The 20,512-nt window shown below is 38.2% G+C and overlaps 1 protein-coding gene across 2 annotated transcripts in view; it reads right to left on the minus strand.

Moving 5' to 3' along the window:
- SMAP1 (small ArfGAP 1) overlaps positions 1-20,512 on the minus strand; it is an 88,130-nt gene that overhangs the window by 47,964 nt on the left and 19,654 nt on the right. For both annotated transcript variants that reach the window (XM_035320735.1, XM_035320736.1), the window contains exons 2-4: positions 18,477-18,610; positions 17,706-17,791; positions 14,437-14,512 (exon numbers count right to left, since the gene is read on the minus strand). In XM_035320735.1, the coding sequence (XP_035176626.1) occupies positions 14,437-14,512; positions 17,706-17,791; positions 18,477-18,610 (296 nt within the window). The remainder of the gene's footprint in view (positions 1-14,436; positions 14,513-17,705; positions 17,792-18,476; positions 18,611-20,512) is intronic.

Raw genomic sequence — 20,512 nt, forward strand, 5'->3', positions numbered from 1 at the left:
GAGGCAGCTAAAACATGATTTTCATTCTTTTTCAATAGTTTTCAGAGTACAAAAAAAAAAAAAAAAAACAACAGAGAAAGCAAAAGTAAGAAACAAAGTATTTCCACTTCATTTCATAAATTTCATCAGTACAATTTCTAAAGGAGATCTGTCAAGTAAGAACGAGTGATTCATAATGAGGTTCACTAGAACAGCATATAAGCAAATGAACCTGGATATGATCGTATCACAGGCCTACGAGACATAATTAGGTTTCATCCATTTTTCAATTTTTTTCAAGTGTGACTCCTGAAATATTAATGTCCTGAAGCATGAAGGCATACTGTCCCCAGAGGAGGGGGAGAGAAAGAGTGCCTTTGTTCTTGTTCATTGCCTCAGTAATTTTATTAAAAACAATGCAAAATAACTCTGAAAGTTATTCAGTAATTAAAGTTCTAATTAACTGTCCGCTAAGAGCACTCCAGAGGAGTAAACAGCTTAATATAAGGCAGCATCCTAGAGGAAGGATGCCAGACCTTCCAGTTGATGCTTCTTTCCTAGGAACCAGTATATAAATTTGCTATTAGCACTACTAGACTTGCAGAGTGATCCAAAAAGTTTAAGTTAGATATGCAATCGATGCAGTTGGCTCAAGAAAATGGGTTTCTCTAAATGCATTTCCATACATCTTCCTATCCTGTTTCTTTATGCATAGTTGATCACTTTAATGGAAACATTATCTTTCTGTTACACTTACTACAAAAATGCACCTGAATTACCTTTACCAAACAGATAGTAGATCCTGACAGCTATAAAGGTGACACTAAGTTCTACAACGTCTTGGATCATCTCTGCTATCTATAGGGAAAACTTACAAGTAAATGAAGCTATTGCAGAGCAGGCCATTATGCTGGATCAAAACAACCAATGTAAATGACAGTTTTTTTCCTGTAGCTTTCAGTTTCCTTTTAGTGCAAACCCTTTTTTCTTTTTTTTTTTTTGTTAGTAAAAATATCTTATATCTACATCTTCCGTATTTGCTACAGACAATCCTGCCAGTACCATAGCTCATATATCTAGATATTCATAGAGTGCATGTAATCATTTTTTCTCAAACTCAAACTATACTGAACCTGGAAGGTGGTGTAGTTTCAGGAAAGCTTTTTAAAAGGTTCAGTTTTAAACCAGATTTAACCTACAGAGATATGGAACAGAATCCTCTGTTTTCAATTTACTGTTTTAAAATCCTCAGGTTATCAGAAGAGTTACGGATACATCTGCTGCAAGAAAGCAGTTCCACACTGTAGCATTCAGTTGCTATAGGAACACAGGGATCCTGTTTATTCCAATTACACCATGCTGTAACCAAATAAAGATGTCAGAAAAATAGGTAGGTACATACACTAAACAATGAGCTCTAATAACGTGTTCCTCATCAACATTTCACTTAAATGCAAACGTGTGAAATTGTGATAGCAGAACATCTTACGTATGGTTTCTATGGATAAAGTAGAATTTTTGCTTTTTAAAAATTATTTTGTATTCTTCAGATTTTAGAGAATTTAAGTTTGACAGCTCTCACAGGTGAACAGCAGGTAACAGCTACACACCCCACAGAACCAGATGAGCAGAAGTGCATTAGGTGGTTGGGAGAAATCAGCACTGTAGATGTTGGTGTCACATTTCTTTGCTTCTGTAGTAGCTCTTCTCAATCCCTAAATTAAGGGATCATCTAACCTGGGATGCAGTAATCCTACAAAGGCCTGAAACTATTGCACGTTTGCCAATCAAGTAATGGAGAAGTGGCATGCAAGTTATAAGCAGCTAGACAGTGACAAGCAGTGGCAGTCTACCCTGTGATATGGAACAGGATGTACAAGTTGAGAAATGCTCAAAGCACTTACAGATACACAGCTCTGCATTCACTTCAGGCTAAACACCAGCTCTTCAAAGCACACCTGACATATGCAAACACTCGACTGAGCAGGAATACAAAAGGTATATGACTGAATATAATCTTTAAAAGAAAACACTTTACAATATGTAGAACAGATTACATTTATATAATGGAAGTAATGGTGTGAGTTCGGGCTGCTGAACAGTGTCTATCATCACTGCATCATGTTACATTTGTTATCTACCATGCTGCACCAGATAAGGAAATCTGAATTAAAAAAAAAAATAAAAAAAATCAAGCCAAACTGAGTGGCTGGATAAAGCTAAACATGAAACAGGATTAAAATACAGACCGATGCAGTCTGCTGTAGAGTTATCAGGGTACCAGAGAAGCCTGTAGAATTACTTGCCACTGGTAGAAACAGATGCTTGAGGGACCAGCAGCATCCTGTTCCCGTTCCCAGCTTGCACTGAACAAGCCCTCCTGAGCTAAGAGCAGCCCTGTGTGGCACTGACTGCAGAGGAGCCTTAAGGAGAGCTGGAGCAAACCAGCTAGCATCAGCTCCAGCAGTGCCAGCTATGCTCCTAGCTAATGCTCAGGTGTTTCACTGTGTCACGTCCATATACCAGAATGAGTACCAAATACAACCAAGAAGTGTACTAATGCTGCAATGTAAGGGTATTTTGTTATCTTGGGATTCTGAATTTTGACTAGTATCAATGTCATTATAAAAGCTGCTACTACTGTCTTCAAGCGTAAAGAGACATGAAACACCCGAATCGCTGAGTACTTGTTTTCCAGTTTGCAAAATGTTCATTTTTAACTCAAACTAAGCCACATGCGCTATTTTTGCAAATCACTGAAGTTGCCTGATGCTCTGAGATCTCAATAAAGCCTTGTACTGAACACCAACTATTAATCTGAAAGGTTGTGGTACGCTCCTATTTTCAAACCGCAGCACACTTCACAGATGTGTATGTTCTAATGTATAGCAAACACCTCATCAAATAATCCTTCTTGTTAGCATAAATCATCTGTAAACAGCTACAACACTATTCTGATGATTTTATTGCAAAAATGCATGTCTGATCACTCCCAAAGTTAGTGTTAGGAGCTTCTAGATCCTGCCTGCACTGCTGGCACGCCGCTGGCGATGGTCTATCAGTCACTGAACAAATGAAACGCTGACGAGGAACAGCAGCTGACAAGTGGTGTGTTGCTGTCTTACAGTTCCAGTAAATCTTTGTTTTTTAAAACTACTACAGTGATAAAGCAGCTCATGAAGCTGTCCCAGTTTGTTGGCAAGCTAACGAAGCTCATTTGACTAACAAACGGCAACTGAAAAAGCATCTGCTCAGTGACCTACTTCCACGTTTGCGCTAATACCGTCGGCTGGCCAGCAGCATGAGTGCCGAGGTTCAGACCAGCTCCCAGATCAAACCCGTCGCTCACAACAGCGATACGCACCCAGCTCCGCAGCGCGCTGCCGGCTCTGCTGCTCAGGCTGCCCTTAATTAGTTGAAAGCCACAAATGCACCTTAAGTATTTATAGCCGATGACCACTCAGGATTGCCGACCACGGTTTTTAATAATAATTTAAAAACCTTTATGGTAGACTGAGATCATTGGAAAGCAGTACTACGTAATCCCATCTTGAAGTAATATATGTTTTTCTGTTTGGCATTTAACAGCCTTTCTTAATAATGGCTTGTTTCTGTGGGGGTGATCAGAAACAACAGTAAGGAGTATCAGCTCTCCAACCGACAGCAAGTTCGAGTCCCTAAAATACTGTTGTTTACAAGCAGACATCCCCCTCTTTAGAGTGGCAAAAAAAAATGTGGTTGGCAAAACCACAATTCCACAACAACAATCCTGTTACCACTTTTCTGATTTGTCAGTTTTAATTCAGTTCTTACACTCCATTGGAAATGAAAGTTTCTAGAAAAACAGGCCAATGCTGGCACCAATTATGAAGTTTGAAGAGCAGACAGCAGGACAATGGAAAATATCTTTGTATTTAACTTAGATGCAACAGAAAGGCATTTGAGTAAGTAGATGGTAGCAGTGAGATTTGCCACCAAAGCCATTAAAGATAAATGACCGAAACCTCCCTTGCTTTTGGCTGCAAGCATAAAGCATTAAATTCATCTAAATTTCTACATCAAAAACCAAAAAGCTGTTTCTAGCAGTTTTCCAGAATTCAAGTGAAGAAGCACACACTGATCCACTCCAACAACATATGCTAGCATTGTGCTCTGGAAAGCTGTCAACAACAGCTGATTATTGGCACTTTAAACCACCAGACAAAACCAGTGGCAACCCCTACAACCAACCATACATGCTGCTGGAAAGAGAAGAAAACTGACATGCCTGTATGCATTAAACATTTATTACAAACTGACAACGAGCATCTGAATATTTCATTTTAGTTTTTAACCTAAGAACAGTTGGGCCTTTTGATCGAGAAGTGAATTCAGAATTGCCTAAAAGAGACAGTGAAGCATGGAGCTCTTTATTAAGTCTCTGCATTTGTACTCTTAAGATCATACAATTTCGATCGAGTTTGAGACTGAAAGACTTGTAGCCATTGCAGTTTAGCAATTCTTGAATCTCTTTCCATTGTTTGTTTTGGGACTACTTTTTAGAAAGCTGGTATTAGCCAAAACAACCTTTTTGTGCAATGAAACTCGTTAGTGTCTTTTAAAACATTAAGAATATTCATTGCGGAACAAGAAAATGCATACATGTGTAAAGAAGAGAGACTGTAAGACTTCATTTTCATCTACGCTCTGTAAGAGCCTCTGTGGTTCATAAAAAAGAACAGAGAAGCACAGACCTACAAGTTTAAAATATTAATCCAGTTCCTTGTCCTTCTTACACAGAAACAGGTTACTGTTTCCTATTTTCTCTGTTAAAAGCTTCTATAGTATTTCTTAGTAGTAGCACTATCCGACCACACACTGTGTTAGCAGTTCCATGTGAAAGCACCAATACAAGCAGGATTTGGCCCTATGGCTTTGCTGCAGTTTAAGCTCCAGATACGATTTCAAGTGAAAAGTAAGGCTAAAAGAAATGCTAAATGAAGCTATCAGAGAACACGCACAAAATCTAAGAATGATTTTACTTTAGTTAAGTTTTTACTAAGACATTTCTGATGGTAAGCAGCAGTTATACAAATTATGAACATTACGGTCAAAGTACTACAAGTTTTCATCAACTTTTAGTTTCAGTTTTTCCAAAATCTTGCTTTTGAAGTAATGCATTTTACTATTTAACTTTTTATTAAAGAGTTCAAGTTAAAGCTTTAGAAACCTGTAACAAGCTTCCATTACACCTGACATTTATGGTGCTGTCATTCAGAAGATTTATGTATTAAAAAAAGTGAGTCAGTTACCAAACCAGGTCAATACATTCAGGAAGTTAGCAGCTGAACCAAAAGCAAAGGTGCCCTCGAGTGGCCATTTTAAATGCACACAATATACAGGGAAATAACCTAATCTGGACTACTCCATACTCATTTGGCAGGTTTTAAGTTTGGCTGCTAGGTGTGTTTCTCATTGCCTTTATTACTGCACATCTCCAATGCACATTGAAAAAAACAATTTCAAAGCAGTAGCAGTTACACAGTCCTAACAGATGCACACACACAACCAACTGCTTACCACTTTTTAGTATTTCATGAGTAGATGTCTTTAAAAGAAGCATAAGAATCCTAACGTACTATTAATAACACTTAGCTCTGAATCTCTGCAGAAGTTCCTTAGGCTAACTGCTATGGCTTTTTGCCAGTAAAACATTTCTGCCGTCCAGAGCTCTATCTGCTGGACGCTACAGAGAAGAGATGCAATGCCCCACGTTCACAAAACACAGCAGTAGCTGGCTTTTCAAAGAACCCAGTACTACGGTGCAGTCACTATTTTGAACGTGCTCACCCCTCCTCCATTCCTTTAGAGTGCTCACATCTCATTTCAGGAATACAGCGAAGCTTTGTGCAAAACCTGTCTGTAGTTCTGTATGTGCGCACAAGTACAGACATTCGTAACATTTACATCAAGTAGAGATGCAACGACTCAACGATCTGGGAGTTGTTTTTTTTTGTAAATAGTATTGGACTTCAGTGCAAAATACACATTTTTTCCCAACTTCAAGCGCATCCATACCCATGGTTGCCCACGGTCTTTTTTAGGTTACTCAGCTTCTACCCTTTTGGGATGTTACAGAGTCAACACGGCTTGATTAAAGGCTGACACTGGATAAACAGAACAGATGCTTTTAATCTCTTACTGGAGCACTCTCAATTTCCCCAGTCCAACCAAACAGATGTTTTCTGCATTTGTTCCAGGGAAAACAGCTCTCTTTGGTGAGAGCTTCCCAACACTCCACAACAAAACCTTTTTTCCTCCCAAGTGGCAACGCCTGCTCTGCTGCACACCAGGATCATTTACATTTTCATGACTGACATTGAACTGGCAACTCAATCGATTTCAGCTTTAGCAGAGTTTTTGTCCACATGGACATAGTAAGTTGTTAACACAGGTAGATTGCCTAGCTACTACTCCTCTAATGGAAGTACTTGGTTCCTTATGGAAATGGAAAAACAAGACACTGCACTTGACTCCTGCTGCGAATGCAGCTGCACTCGGAAAATCCACACCCTGGCCTCTCCAGCCAATTCACTTCACCACTGCTGGGCGATGTCCAGCTCATGGCCCGGCGCTAGTGGTATGCCCAGGTGTTGACACTGGGGTCAGTACTACTGAACTTTTTCATTGATCACCCACACAGTGGGACAGTCCATCACCAGCAGCTCTGCAGAAGAGGACCTGGAGGTCCTGGCGGACACGTGGGACATGCGTCAGCAGCGTGTCCAGTTCAGGGCTCCCGAGCATAAGACAGACATCGGCTGACAGGATCAAGTCAAGAGTTGCTAAGGTGATTAAAGGACTGGAGCATCTTTCAGACAAGGAGAGGCTTAATGAGTTGGGAGGACACAGTCTGGAGGACACAAAGCTAGTGAGGGGAGAAAAAATATAACCAATACAAACACCCAGTCGTGGGGAACAAAGATGACTGAGGCAAACAGCTACTCTGCAATTCTGTAACTTAACTCATTCTAACAGCATTATCTTGCAAAGTAGTTTTATCCCTGCCCTCAAGTCATTCTCATATGGTGTTTTTGTGCTTCCTCTTGTTTAGCCTATTTCAAAGATGCTTTTTATCACTTGATTCACAAATTTTTCACAGACCTTTTTGGAAAAACATTAAAAACACCAGGGAGGCGGTAGTCACTGTCCCTGGGGGTGTTCAAGGAAAGGTTGGACGTGGTGCTTAGGGACATGGTTTAGTGGGTGACACTGGTGACAAGGGGATGGTTGGACCAGATGATCTTGGAGGTCTTTTCCAACCTTAATGATTCTGTGATTATGGTTTCTGCAATACTGGGAGCAGAGTTGTTTTGGTTTTTAAGCCATCAGCAACCTCTCTCCAAACCAGTGACTCTGAATGCTTCTCAATGCTTGTTACTATAAAGCAATCATTCACCTACTCTATCATACCCCAATTTCTCCATCTTAAATTGCCTGTGCGGTGTATTTTAATTCCATAATAAATTTACTACACTTATCTCCTTTAAGATAACTTTCTGGAAAATGTGTTACCACATTCTTTAAATTCACATCACATTTTATCCAGTTGCCTGATTTCAAATCTCTTAAATTATACACAGCATCTTAAAGCACGGAAAACGTAGACCCATTATTCTTTTCTTTCCATGAACTTAAGAGTTACATAAAACTTCTGCTGCATACATAATTCACACCCTTTCTAAAATGTAGGAACTTTGTTTATTATTCTCTGAGTATCATCAGTACATGATAAATATATTCATCCTACATGTAGTGGAATAAATTGTACCAGTTCATTATTTTTGAGGTTGGAAGTATCTGGAATGAGCTTAAGTTGATTCACCATCCACCCTGAATATCGTAGCTTCCAGAGGCATTCTTAGAAGTTGTGCTGTTTCTTCTCTTATATACTTTCATTAAAAACTGCAGAGATTCCTTGTGTTAATACCTACACCACTCGTCTTTATACGCAACCAACAGTGACCTCACTGCTTCTTTTCCTTATTACTCGTATGGCATAAGGGTCTTTGCATTTGATATAAACAAGAGTTTAAACAAGCTTGTCATTTGATAGTTTTTATTTTATATCAAAGAGAGGTGCAACTTCTGTTGTTGTTAAAAAATAGGATGGCTTCAAACTTGATCTCCCAAACCCCTGTGCACCTTGAATAATTTGTTCTGGCTACTGCATCTAAGAACCTGGCCTCATTAACAGCTTTCCTGCCACCTTACCAGGTGTATAGCTTTGATTGCAAGTATTTGGAGCTCAATAAAGAGATCACTTAAAATGAATGCTCTGCTCAGAAAAAGCTTTCAAAAAGATTTTGCAGATGCAGAACACCTTTTGCCTCTTTCCAGCGTGAACAAATAACTTCTGCTGAAGACGAGACAAGCTACCCTTTGAGCACTTCACATTGTTGGGTATAATCACACCACTGAATCATTCCACTTGTCACCAAAAATCAGGCAGCAACTCATGCCCCAGCACTGACACCCAATCAATGCTCTTTCATGAACTCTGTTCAGACCTTTAGCAACCCAAGGGCTCTGACTTTTCACAATGCCTTCCCTTCCATAAGGAAGCAAATTCCACCCGCTACTGCTATCTCAGGCATCCTTCCACATACTGGTGACAAACCTACTAAAGGCTAGGCAGGAATTATATACAAATATTAAGTACAGCAGCAGCTTTGGTATCAGCTAGATTATTTAGCAATGAGAGAAACATGATGTGCACTCATACTCCTATACAACTAGGAACCACCTTCATATTATCCGAGATAATGCGTATCTGTTTCTTAGGATACAAGTACAGAGGGGAGGCAATGCAGTCTTACCTTTCAAGTTTAATTATTACAGTTACTAATATTGGTAAATCTAATCTCTGAACTTCTTCCAGACTAGAAAGTGATCTCTAAAAGCAGTCTCCCCATTTCCAGTTCTGTTTTCAAGTACTCTGTCTTCAGTTGGTTAGAGAATTAAGGGAAAGAAACAAGGCCAAAAAGCGTACTTGTCAAATAAGTGCTTTGTCTTGATAGTCACCAAATTGAGTTAATACTTGAAAATGTGCTTTATTTCACCGGGAAAACTGGCCTAATATTTGTTGTGATTTTCTGAACAGATTTCTGAGAACACTCCTCAGCCTGCATTCAAACTAAGCTGCTTCAATTGCAAATCAATCTGCTTTCAGCACCATACAAGTATTTCAAAGAATCAGAAATGATGATAGTTCAACTAAAAATACCATTAGCTGCAAATACACTACGTCTCTTTTTTCAGCCTGCAACCCAAGTTTCATTAATGACCTGAATACAAACAAATTTCAATGTATTTAACATCTCATACCAGGCGGTGTTACAAAGCCTATGGCAAACATTGTTTCTGCAATACAGGTAACAGATTTCAGATGAGCTAGGAAAAAGAACCCAACCTAAAAGTTGACAATAGCTGTATCTGCCACAGCTTCAACAACGAAAATATCACCAGAAGAAATTTATAAAAATAGTAATAATCCCACTGCACAATCACATAGGCTGGACAGCTACAGGTTGCATCTGGAAGTCTTAACAACTTAAGTTTCTTTTTCTGGCTCTTCATCACTGCCTGCATACACGGCTTTCTTGGAAGTAACAAAGCGGTAAGAGGAAGTAAGAGAATATTAAGTAATCTAGAATGATATCAATATATCCCAGAAAATAATAATAATAATAAAATAATAAAGGCAAAAAATACTGAAACAGAAGAACTATCTGCAATTGTACTAAGGTCTGGTGGGAGGAATACAGGAGAAAAGCCCAAACAGAAAAAAAAAAAAAAAAATGAAAATCAAGGGAGTTAAGACAGTCAGCTGCCTTCCCTGTACAGTATTTTTCCCATTTGGGAATCCCCTTTCAAACCCAGCTTTAGAGCTTTGGAAGTATTCTCTGCTGTATCAGGGAACAGCCCTTGAAAATAGTAAGGCGGTTTATTCTCCTAAAAATAATGACAGTTTTATATTACGTTCTCTTGGAATATGTTGTGTCTCCGACTAGGCTTACATCTGCTCCACTTCTATTTACTGCAACAAGTCTGGCAAAGTCCTTCAAGTCATTAATTTAAGCAGACAAGCTCAGATTTTTGTGGAAAGGTGTTTGTGTAACTGTAAGCTGTGCTCATCTAAGAGCGCTCCAGGAGAAAATAAAAGAGCAGAAAGAGTTTAATGAGAGCCTAAAGCAAACAACAGATTTACTAAGCAACAGTCTTTACAACTGAGAGTGGAAAAGGAGAAACCACTCTGCATGCTTTACCCTTCAGTTCTTGGATCACTCTGTACAGCAAAAACACAGGATGAGTATAGAAGGATTTGCCTTTGCTTTGAAGTGAAACTCAGGTGCAAGTCTGAAGTGGAATAATATTCTTGAACAGTTTCACATCAGCACCCACTTTAACATGCAAGATCACCTCACACCACCTGACCTCTGGTAAGCATCTGTAGTTAATTACAGATGTGATGCAAGCCCTCCATTGCTGTGCACAAGCTTTTGGGGTAAATCAAGTCAAATACCACAGCACAGTGCGCAGCAAGTTGTTCACATGACCCTGTCTCAGACGCATCACATTCATAAAGACCCCAAACCTTTTGCTACGTGAAGTTTGTTTTAATAGTTTCCACATTGCACTTGGCATCCTTTACAGCTTACATATTGCTCAAAAACATGGGAGCTTGGCAGAAAATAAAATGTAGGTGGACAGTATTATGTTGGAAGTATTTTAAATCAGTCAAATTGTTAACAGCTGCTGCTGTTTCAAACTGATTATTCAATAAGTAAAAAAAGTTCTTGCTGTTAGTAATGCTGAATCACAGGATTCACACAAAGATAACTTATACTCACTTCCAAGTAACATAGTCAGCTTCACGTTTTTATTTGTATTATTCCTCAATTTTTAGAATTCAAGCATTCATAGAAGCATAATAAACATGAAGTCCTGCATGTTTCAAAATTCCATCACAACAAAGCAAAACAGGAAGGCGGCCGGTCAGATTGAGAGACTTGGCTTCCTTAAAAGCAACCGGTCTTTAGAAATCTTGACAAACCAAAGCTTCACCACAGTAGGGCTATGAACTACTTCCTGAGAAAGGAAGCAGTAATCTTTTATACCAGCGTGATTAATAATGTTGAAAGAGAAATATGATGGGCACCGGCCTGAGAAATACTACTTCTGTCACAGGCTACGCTGCTTACATGGAATATGCTTTAATTATAAGGATACATTTCCCTGAATACAATAAATACCACATAGCTGTCTTGACAATTTAGTCACAGTCAGAACCCTACAATTTTATCTACACATTTACAGATCATTTCAACAGTAACAATTCCTCAAAGAGATGACACACATGAAGTTACTCTTTAGTTCCCATTCTTTGGGCTGGCTCAAAGATAATTGCTTTTGCAAGTGAAAACCACCTGCCTTAAAGGATTCCTGAGGATTAGGACTCCCTAAACTACACATTAACTTCAAAAAAGATGCTCTCGCTTATAAAGCTTGATTTAAATTTGCCTGTGTGGAGCTTACAGAAGTTACTGCCTCGTTCCATGCTTGTTGGTCATACCTTGCCTCTGACCAGATGCTTGAAAAAAAACAGGAAAATTACAACTCAGTTTTGCAAACTCAGCACCATGTTGTATGCAACCAGTCTGAGGATGCTTCCATGGGGCACAAAAAATAAATAGTTTGCCTCATTGCAGGCTTATTTATTCATAATTTTGTTGTTCTTGTTTTCCACTATCAAAATAAAACAAAGTCAAATAGTGCAACATTAGCAGAGGCTAAAATAGAAAAAAAAATCAAAAATATACGAAGAGTAATTAAATTTTTCGTATTTGCTTATTTTTAGCCTCCGTGTCTGATGGCAGTACAAGGCTGGCCACTAGAGAAATTTGTTGTTATAGTAAGGGTCTCTCAAAACTCAATTTAGTATTACAAGTCTTCTTGTCAGAAAAAAACACCTCATGTAATTAACATTTTAATACAAGAATCCTGATAACCACAGAAGCAAGAACTGAGCCTTGACACATACACTCCTGACTCCAACAGACAGAATACATTAACAGACACTGTACTGTTAACAAACTTGAAAAGCTTATAATCTTGCCAAAATTGATCTACAAAAAAATTGTGTATGCTTTTCATCAGATTCTCTTAAAATGTATAATTTTTATGCTGCTTGAAGGTTTTATCACAAGCACCTTCAACAGTGAATCAAATCCAGGTTTTAAACACCAGTTCAGCAAAATCACTTGATTAAGGAAAGCAGCCCTGAAGGTCTAGCAAGCCTATTTTTGCACTTGTTTTACCTGCTCATACCCAGAAGGGACTCATTTTACCAGATGACACTACGCATATGCAACTCCAAATTAAACTGTTCACAACCAACAGCTCCTGAGACTATTACTGATAAAAGGCTCATGCTAGCAACTGCTTTGATGCCAAACACTTGCCAGAGCTGCAGACCACAAGCAGGAATCTGCCCCTTCTTCCACTAGCAGGGAATCTTAGCCACCTCCTGAAAAGGTGGGACGAGGGCAGGTTTTTCAGACATCATTACAACCACAGAAAGAAACCCCTCACCACTGCCCACACGAGTGTGCAGAAACCCATACCCCAGCAGCACTGTCCTCACTCCGCTCTTCTCAAACACCTCACACACCTCCATCTGCTGGAGGTGCAGGTACCTCCCCTATCTATAGCACCCAGGAGGAGAAAAGAAGTGCATCAGACATGCAGAATACGAAGGCCCATCTTCAATTCACCTTTTCTTCCTCTTCCCTGTCAGTCCAAAGCCCACACAAGAGATGATCACGGAAGGCACACAAACACAAGTATGCATGAGCTAGCTGGGCTGGGGATCAGAACCAAGCAGAACAACTGAAAACAAGCAGCAGACCAGGATGACAGACACTGCACTAGTTCAGTCAATCTGTGTACTTTTAGGACTTCGCTACTATTGTAGCAAAAAATTGCCTACCTCAAACCTGATGTTTGATGGCCCTGAAGAAAAGTAGGTGAATGTGCAGGATTTGTCTATTGTGAAAACATTTTATAATCAGATTTTGGTCCCAATCAGAAAAATTATGCAATTTACATTAGTTGATGAAAGAAAAGTCCAGATAGGAAGAAAAAAAATGCTGTTCCTCACTCAGCAGTAACGTGCGTCTCTCCAGCTTTTCTGGATTCTATTCTTAATGCTATGTCAAAAGCAATTTATATTAGTTTGCAGTACAACGAGCAAAATCTGATTACTTAATCAAATATACTAAAGCAGCAGTGGACTATTATACTAGACACCTAGGCTTTGTGTTTAAAAGTACCTTGCGAGTCTTTTGAACTTTTTATACAACTATAGTTTTAAATGATTGTTGCTGTTTTCTACTTTATAATCAAAATAACAGAGGTAGCTAACAGCGCAATTCAAGAGTTAAAATATGAATTGTGGCTTAAGTGAAGCAACCTTTCCCGACTTCAACAATGCTTAATGAAATTCACTTCTCCAATTTCCACATTTTCCTAAATTTTCTAAAATAAAAGCATGTTTTGAAGATCCATGTTTTCAAATGGCAAAGGCAGCATAAATTCAGTCTCTACTCCCATCCTTACACTCATTTCCCTGCCAAAGTTCACTGTCTAGTCAGATGGACTAGTAAGTTTTGTGTTAGGCCATTCTTAAATAATGTAGATATACAGGAGTTTAAGCATACATATACCTATACAAAAATTGAGATGTGTGAACTAGATTGTACACCCCTTGAACTGCTGTATCAAAAAAACTAATGAATTTTGAACTTCAGTAAGGACTGACATTCTCAAAACTGCTTTGGCAAGGCAATCTCTCACCAGCTTACTCTGGTGAATGCATAACTTTTTTTTTTTTTATTGTCTTATTACTCATTTGCTATTACAGCGCACCCCACTGGAAGCAAGGTTCTAGCATTTTAGCAGAGCAATAAGGCCCTCACAAAAGGGACCCAAAACACCTTAGGACCTCTCAGCAAGATATTACAGAGAGGGATGAAAACCAAAGTATGCAGGAGCAGTAATTCTGTTTTATTTCTATGACAGAAAAAAATGCTCAGAAAGGACTCAAAAGGATACTGTTAAAGAACTACCCATTGCTGAAAGAACAGAACACCACAATATAAAGAGCTTGAAGAAAGTTATTTGATGGATTATAACGGTTTGCTCCTAAGAATGCAATAGACAATATAGGTTGTACTTACAGAATCTAGGAATAGATTTCAACAGATAAAAGAAGCCATTTAGCTCTGTATCAAAAAGTTTTCTACTGTGAAAAACATTTCAACATGTGTAATGTTTTCTACATTTCCCTCATCTAGCTCTCAAGTAAGAAAAGTAACAGGATTCTTGGTGAAACTTACATTGAAGGTATCTACTTACATTGAAGGTATTTACTGCATTTTTGTCATAATACTTCTTCTTTTCATACTTGTCCCTGATGAAAAATTCCACGGCTCTGGAAACAGCTGGTTTAAGGAAAATATGCATTCTAATAGACAGTAAGTTAAAAAGCTGACAGGTTATTCAAATTAAAGAACTGCAGATTTTGTTCCAACCCATTATGTCATTTTAAAACAACAGCACAGAAACCACTCCACACAGAACAAATGCTATTGTATTGCCCAAAAAGAGCTGCTTTCTACTGCAGAAAATTAGTCATTTTCACCTCTTAATGAAGTATCAGAAAGATACACTAGAAGTAACCCCGAGTTCCACAGTTATGATATTTGTACTTGTTATTTATAAGCTGCAGAATGGTAGCATTGCAAATACTTGCAAAGGTACTCACAGTAAATACAGTAAATAATTAAAGTATCATTTATCATTGTAACTTGGAAAAAACGCTTTCTCTTCAGAAAAACAGGTGAGATATATGTACCTGTTTTTTTATTTGCACAAATTATAGCATGCATCAAAAGCTGATCATAAAGAGTCCTCTGGAATCATCAAGTCAGCTATAAGAATATTCCACTACAACAAGCATCTCTGTGGAACGGAAAGAAAACTAAAGCAATAACGATAAAAAGTTACTGAACCAAAGGTGGGAATAACAGCAAGTATGCTAGCATGGAAGACCAGAACAGACAACTTGCTAGCTCAAATACAAAAGAACAATACTTATTTTCTTCAAATATTACCTCAGCTTAATAAAGCAGCTCATCCAAAGCAGAGTGAATACTTGAATTTTAGTAAAGCTGACTCTCTGGTATCTACAGAATAAATTTTAAATCTTAACTAATCTGTTTGGCAATATGATTATCCATTCAGAAATCAAAACTTCAACTGTGAAAGCTCGGGTTCATTGCACCTTTAATTCCCGTACCATTTTTTCCTCAATCAAGGGGATGGTACCTTAGTTCCCTGTACTATCTCTTAAGATTAGCAATGAGCTCAGAGCACTCCCTTGCTTCCTTCTGCACATTAAGTTTTATCTTCAGCAGTAATATTTAGTTTCAAATCACATGCAATTGTCACCTAAACACTTGCTTCATAAAAAAGCTGCAAAAAGAAAACATTATTTTCTTAATCTTTTCAAATGTATCTACATTCTAAAGGGTATCTTGGGCTCTTTAAAACGTTACTACCAAGCTATACTTATGTTTTTCTTTATACATACCAAACAATCACAAGTTTTTAGATTTCAGAAGGTTTAATTTTTCGGGATGTTATTACACTGGGGTATTAACTTGTGCATTTTGAAGGACAGCACTTTATTCAAGGTAACCCACGTTAATGCATGCCAAGTTTTGAACGATGTCTACCCTGACGTCAGTAACCCACTGCGTTCTCGTTAGCAGAATAATGCAACCTCAACAGATGCCAAAACTGTTTTAAGAGACAAGTAAAACACAGGAGGGAAAAATTAATCCACTCTTGGAACTAAACCACTTTCGAACAGTAAACTAATGTTCACATCAAGAAGATCCTCAAAGTTAACTTCCAGGCTAGAGGACCCCTGTCAGGTACAAGAGAAAATGACAATGCTCAGAAAGGTCAGTCTTGTAATCAAGTAGAAGTGATGGGGGACCTTTATCATGAGATTTTGGGCAGACTCCAACCCTGCAAGCTTCTCCATTTCTCCATTCAACTACCCAGAAAGCAGAAGAATGTACATTATAGTGGTACAAGAAATTAAACATTAAGATGGAATAATATATACAAAAGCGATCACTGTAAGGCAAAGTGTTTTCACAGCTCATCCACGAGTTGCTTCAGAATATTAAGAATATTCACAACCAGAATACTTTTGAGACCATAATGATTTTGTAATGATACAAAAGGTCAAAAAGATGGCAAAAAAGTTCATATCACAGCAGTTATTACCAATTTCAAGCAGCTAAGTAGCTGCCAAAATTGAGGGAGATGAGAATTAAAACAGAAAACACTGTCATCCTCTTTCCTAGCGCTGTATTTTTAATAAGAGGACATATGCAATTAAATAAACTCAGTTTACCAAGTCAACCACTTAGAAACTGACAAAAGACTATAGAATTATCTCAGGGTATACACTGACTTTTGATTAAGTTTTAATCTAAGTATTACAGCTGGGATACCACAGTACTATGTGGTTCCAGTTTTTTTTTTTTTTTTTCCTTAAACCTATGTACATTTAATGCAAAAGCTACTGGAATGCCAAGAAACATCCTTTTTTTTTTTTTTCGCCAAGTGCTCATTAAAATGAAGAGTGTTACCCTTCAAAAAAATCTTCAGCACATTACATATCAAGCATAGTATCTAATAAACAGAAGAACCAAGATCACTTTTGGATATAGAAGAAGAAGATTCAGATCCAATTACAGCTAAGTCAGTTCATCAGCCTCTATAGCCTGTGTCAGACTAAGAGAGCTGGGAAAAGATTCAGCTCACTTAACAGTAAGTGTTTAGTATCTCATTACAGTTAAGAGTTCCAATAAGATCAGGTGAAGCAAATCCTAGCTGTGGAGTACCATCACTAAATCAGAGACTAATACAAACCTAGGTTAATGCTATTATAAATTATCCAAAGGATTCAGTACATTCCAGAAAGCTAGTTTTTGAGTAAAGCTGTTCCATCAGTGGCAATTTTTCCTCCAACTGTCCCCTTCCAGGTACCTGGTGATAAACACTCACCAACACGAATGGTGTCAGAGATGTTTGGTTTACTCATGTATTCCCATACTTATCATCTAAGCTCACATAGCTCATAGACTGCACACACTTCAACTTCAGAAAACTAAACTATACTTAATCTAGAGGAAGAAATTTGTACTTCACTTTGCGTAAGATCCAGCGACTTATTTTTCTCTACTGTTCAGCTCATTATTTCCTGTTCAAATGTTTCTAACTTCAGCTGGCCGTTATTCAAGATAGAGACAGAATCAAGAGCTCTCTGGTATCACTCTAACTTCTTACATATATGGAATTTATGAAGTCACTTCTTTTGACAGTAAAAATAAATGGGGCTTGCCAAATCTCATTACAAAGTAGATTTGCTATAACTGAAGTAATTTAAACCTTTTCTGAACCGTTCCCAACTTCCACTGCTACTTCTTATACAACGGTATCAACGAAATAGCGAGATGCCAAATGTAGAATTTTCTTGAAATAGTCCTAATATCTAAATAGCATTTAAAGTCATTTCAATGTGAAAACTAAACCAAAAAGGATACTGATCTGTTTGAGGTCTTCTAAAGTTCTCTGGGAGGTTAGCTTCATAGAGTAGTCTTGCTTTAGTATTTCCCATTTCCTGCATGCACTAAGGAAAAGAGATAGAAAACAGTTACTTCTTGACCATTTACACTTCAAATCATGACAGTCAGAATGCTAAAGGTGTGCTTAAATGACGCTGCAGGTTTTAAAGAACAAAGACGTCCCAACTTTATCACACTTAAGCTTCAGCTTCTCAAACTCATTCAGCATAATAAAGATTCATGTGAACATGACTATTTCTGATCCCCTGCTCCAGTAATTCAAATTGTGTACCAAAATTATATATAAAAAAGGTTTAAATAATATATTAGGTATTTGTGAATAGACTGTAGCTGACTACAATCTGTTCAGTCCTATGGAATGAAACCTAAAAAATTGCTTGCAATATTTATAAAGGACACAGTTTCTTTACAATGAATCAGAAGAGCTAGAGAGTACATTCAATATTTTATTTATATAAAAACACATTTAAAAGATTCAAGGAAAAAGGAAAGTAGAATAAATACTCTTAAATACACCTCCTCAAAACTAGAGGCATCTTTCTTTAATTATGTAGCTTTTCTGTTCATGCAGGGGTATTAAGTTACCTTGCTAGACAGTTAAGGTTGCCCTTAAGCATTTGAAAATCACAGTAGTCTCTCTACTTTGGCTGTAAAACATTCATGATAAACTCAATCATTTGAAAAGGACTCCTTGAATTCCTTCCAATTTAAAACATTTTAATATTTTACCTGTATTTGTTCTGGTGTCCACTGGTCCAGGTTGACAGATTTGACCCTTGATATATGGACCCCAAGATTTCGATGTATTCCAGCACATCTGATGCAAATAAAAACACCAGTGTTCCAGGAAGCCCATCTTGGACCTAAAGGGAATGGGGAAATACATTAGTTATACGCAGTATATATATATACTGCGAAAATCTTCTTTGGCATGATTCTGTTCCAAACAACAGGGGCAAAAAAGTCTGAATAAAGGCTGACGGCTTTCTCAAAGCTATCTATATCTAGTTACTGCTACTAATGTCCATCATTAGCAATTTTATTTATGACTTTCTACTTTTAACTGATATCACATTGCATTTCAATTAGCTAGGAAGCAAACTCCAAACAAACTTTAAGAAGGTGACTTACCAGCAGCAACAAGATTTTGCTAACATTTTGAATAACACGTCTATGCATCAGATGCAAGCATAAGCAAAAATCAGAAGTTGCCCCTTTGTCTCTAATTCAAAGCCACCTAAGACAAGCATCTGTACCAAACTTGAAATTAAATGCAGAGCGATCTTATATGAATGCACCAAATCCTTTAATACCCAACATATGCAACAGTAGCATGCAAGCTTTTAGAGAATGACTATACAGAGATACTATACAGAGATTTAAAAAGCCAAATAATCAAAATACCCAAGACAAAGTACGGTAGAAAATGAAATATATTCAGCCCCCTTGATGCCTGAACTACTTAATGAGGTGCCATTCACAGCCCGATGAATTTTCCCATAGAATCAAGATGATTTATGAACTTTATCACCATTAATGAAGCTGAGAAACATGTTGACACCGACCTAGGACGTGCTGACCTGAAATCTCAGAGACACTTGGGATATTTGGGACTGTAGTAACTTCAAGTCAAATGCTCTTTACTGTTCTCTCTGATGCTTTTATAAATGATCTGGGTGCAGGACTCAAATGCATACTAAGTAGGTTCGCAGCTGATACTAAACTGGGAGGAGCTGTTGACTCTCTTGAGGGTAGAGACACTTTGTAGAGAGATCTTGAGACAAATGAGAGGGCTGGGCAATCATCAAGCACCTGAAGTTTAATGAGAGCAAGTGCCTGATTCTGCACCTGGACAAGAGGCTGGAGAGCAGCCCTGCAGAAAGGGATCTGGGGAGTCCTGCCAACAGCAAACTGAATGTGAGTCAGCAGCGTGCCCTGGAAGCCAAAAGGGCCGACCATGTCCTGGAGTGATTCCATGGCTCTTGTTTTATTCTAGCTCTGAACGCCACCAGTATTAAAAGGCAGTGTTTTAAACTCCATCTAGTCTGAACTCTAAAGAACTGAAGTGATTAAATAAAAGTCAGAAGCAAAGAAGACACATTGAAGAGCTGGAACTTGTTTGGGGCAATCACTTTCCCCTGCTGTAGGACAGATGCACACCCAGACCATTACCGTATCAGCAGCAGTTTGCATTGCAACACTAACATGTTGTAAGTACATACACAGGTCCCTGGCTTTATTGCAAGACATGTTCCTCTTACTAGCCACAGTGGGGATAACCATTATGTTTTTAATTTGTCTTGTTCATGACCTCAACAAGTCAAACCCCTGATGTCCAGCGCTTGACCTTTAAGACCAAAGCAATTAAAGTGACTGGCAGTTTTACAAAGAAGTGCTACGATGATAAAATTAGATTTCAGGGGTCAGGAGATCTAACAATTACTCACTGAAACTAACCCTGCACAAACTACACTTCTACAGAAATACTCACCAGGTAAGAATGAGCAGTCGAACTATTTGCAATATACATCTGAAAAGAGCTCAAAAGCTAGCAGCCTCCTGAGCTGCCATTCCCCCCCATACATAAAGCACCCTGTTCAATCAGTCCTAGAGTGCAGGAAGATCCCACTAGCAATGTACACTACCACGAGTTTTAGTGCTCCAGGATGTGCAGGCTACTTGCATCAAGATATTAATCAGGTTTCAGCCAAAGTTATGCACCAGATGCAACTTAATCTAAATCCTCCCTCCACTAGCCACTCCAC

The sequence above is a fragment of the Oxyura jamaicensis genome, chromosome 3 (genome assembly GCF_011077185.1).
Source record: "Oxyura jamaicensis isolate SHBP4307 breed ruddy duck chromosome 3, BPBGC_Ojam_1.0, whole genome shotgun sequence".
Taxonomy (NCBI): domain Eukaryota; kingdom Metazoa; phylum Chordata; class Aves; order Anseriformes; family Anatidae; genus Oxyura; species Oxyura jamaicensis.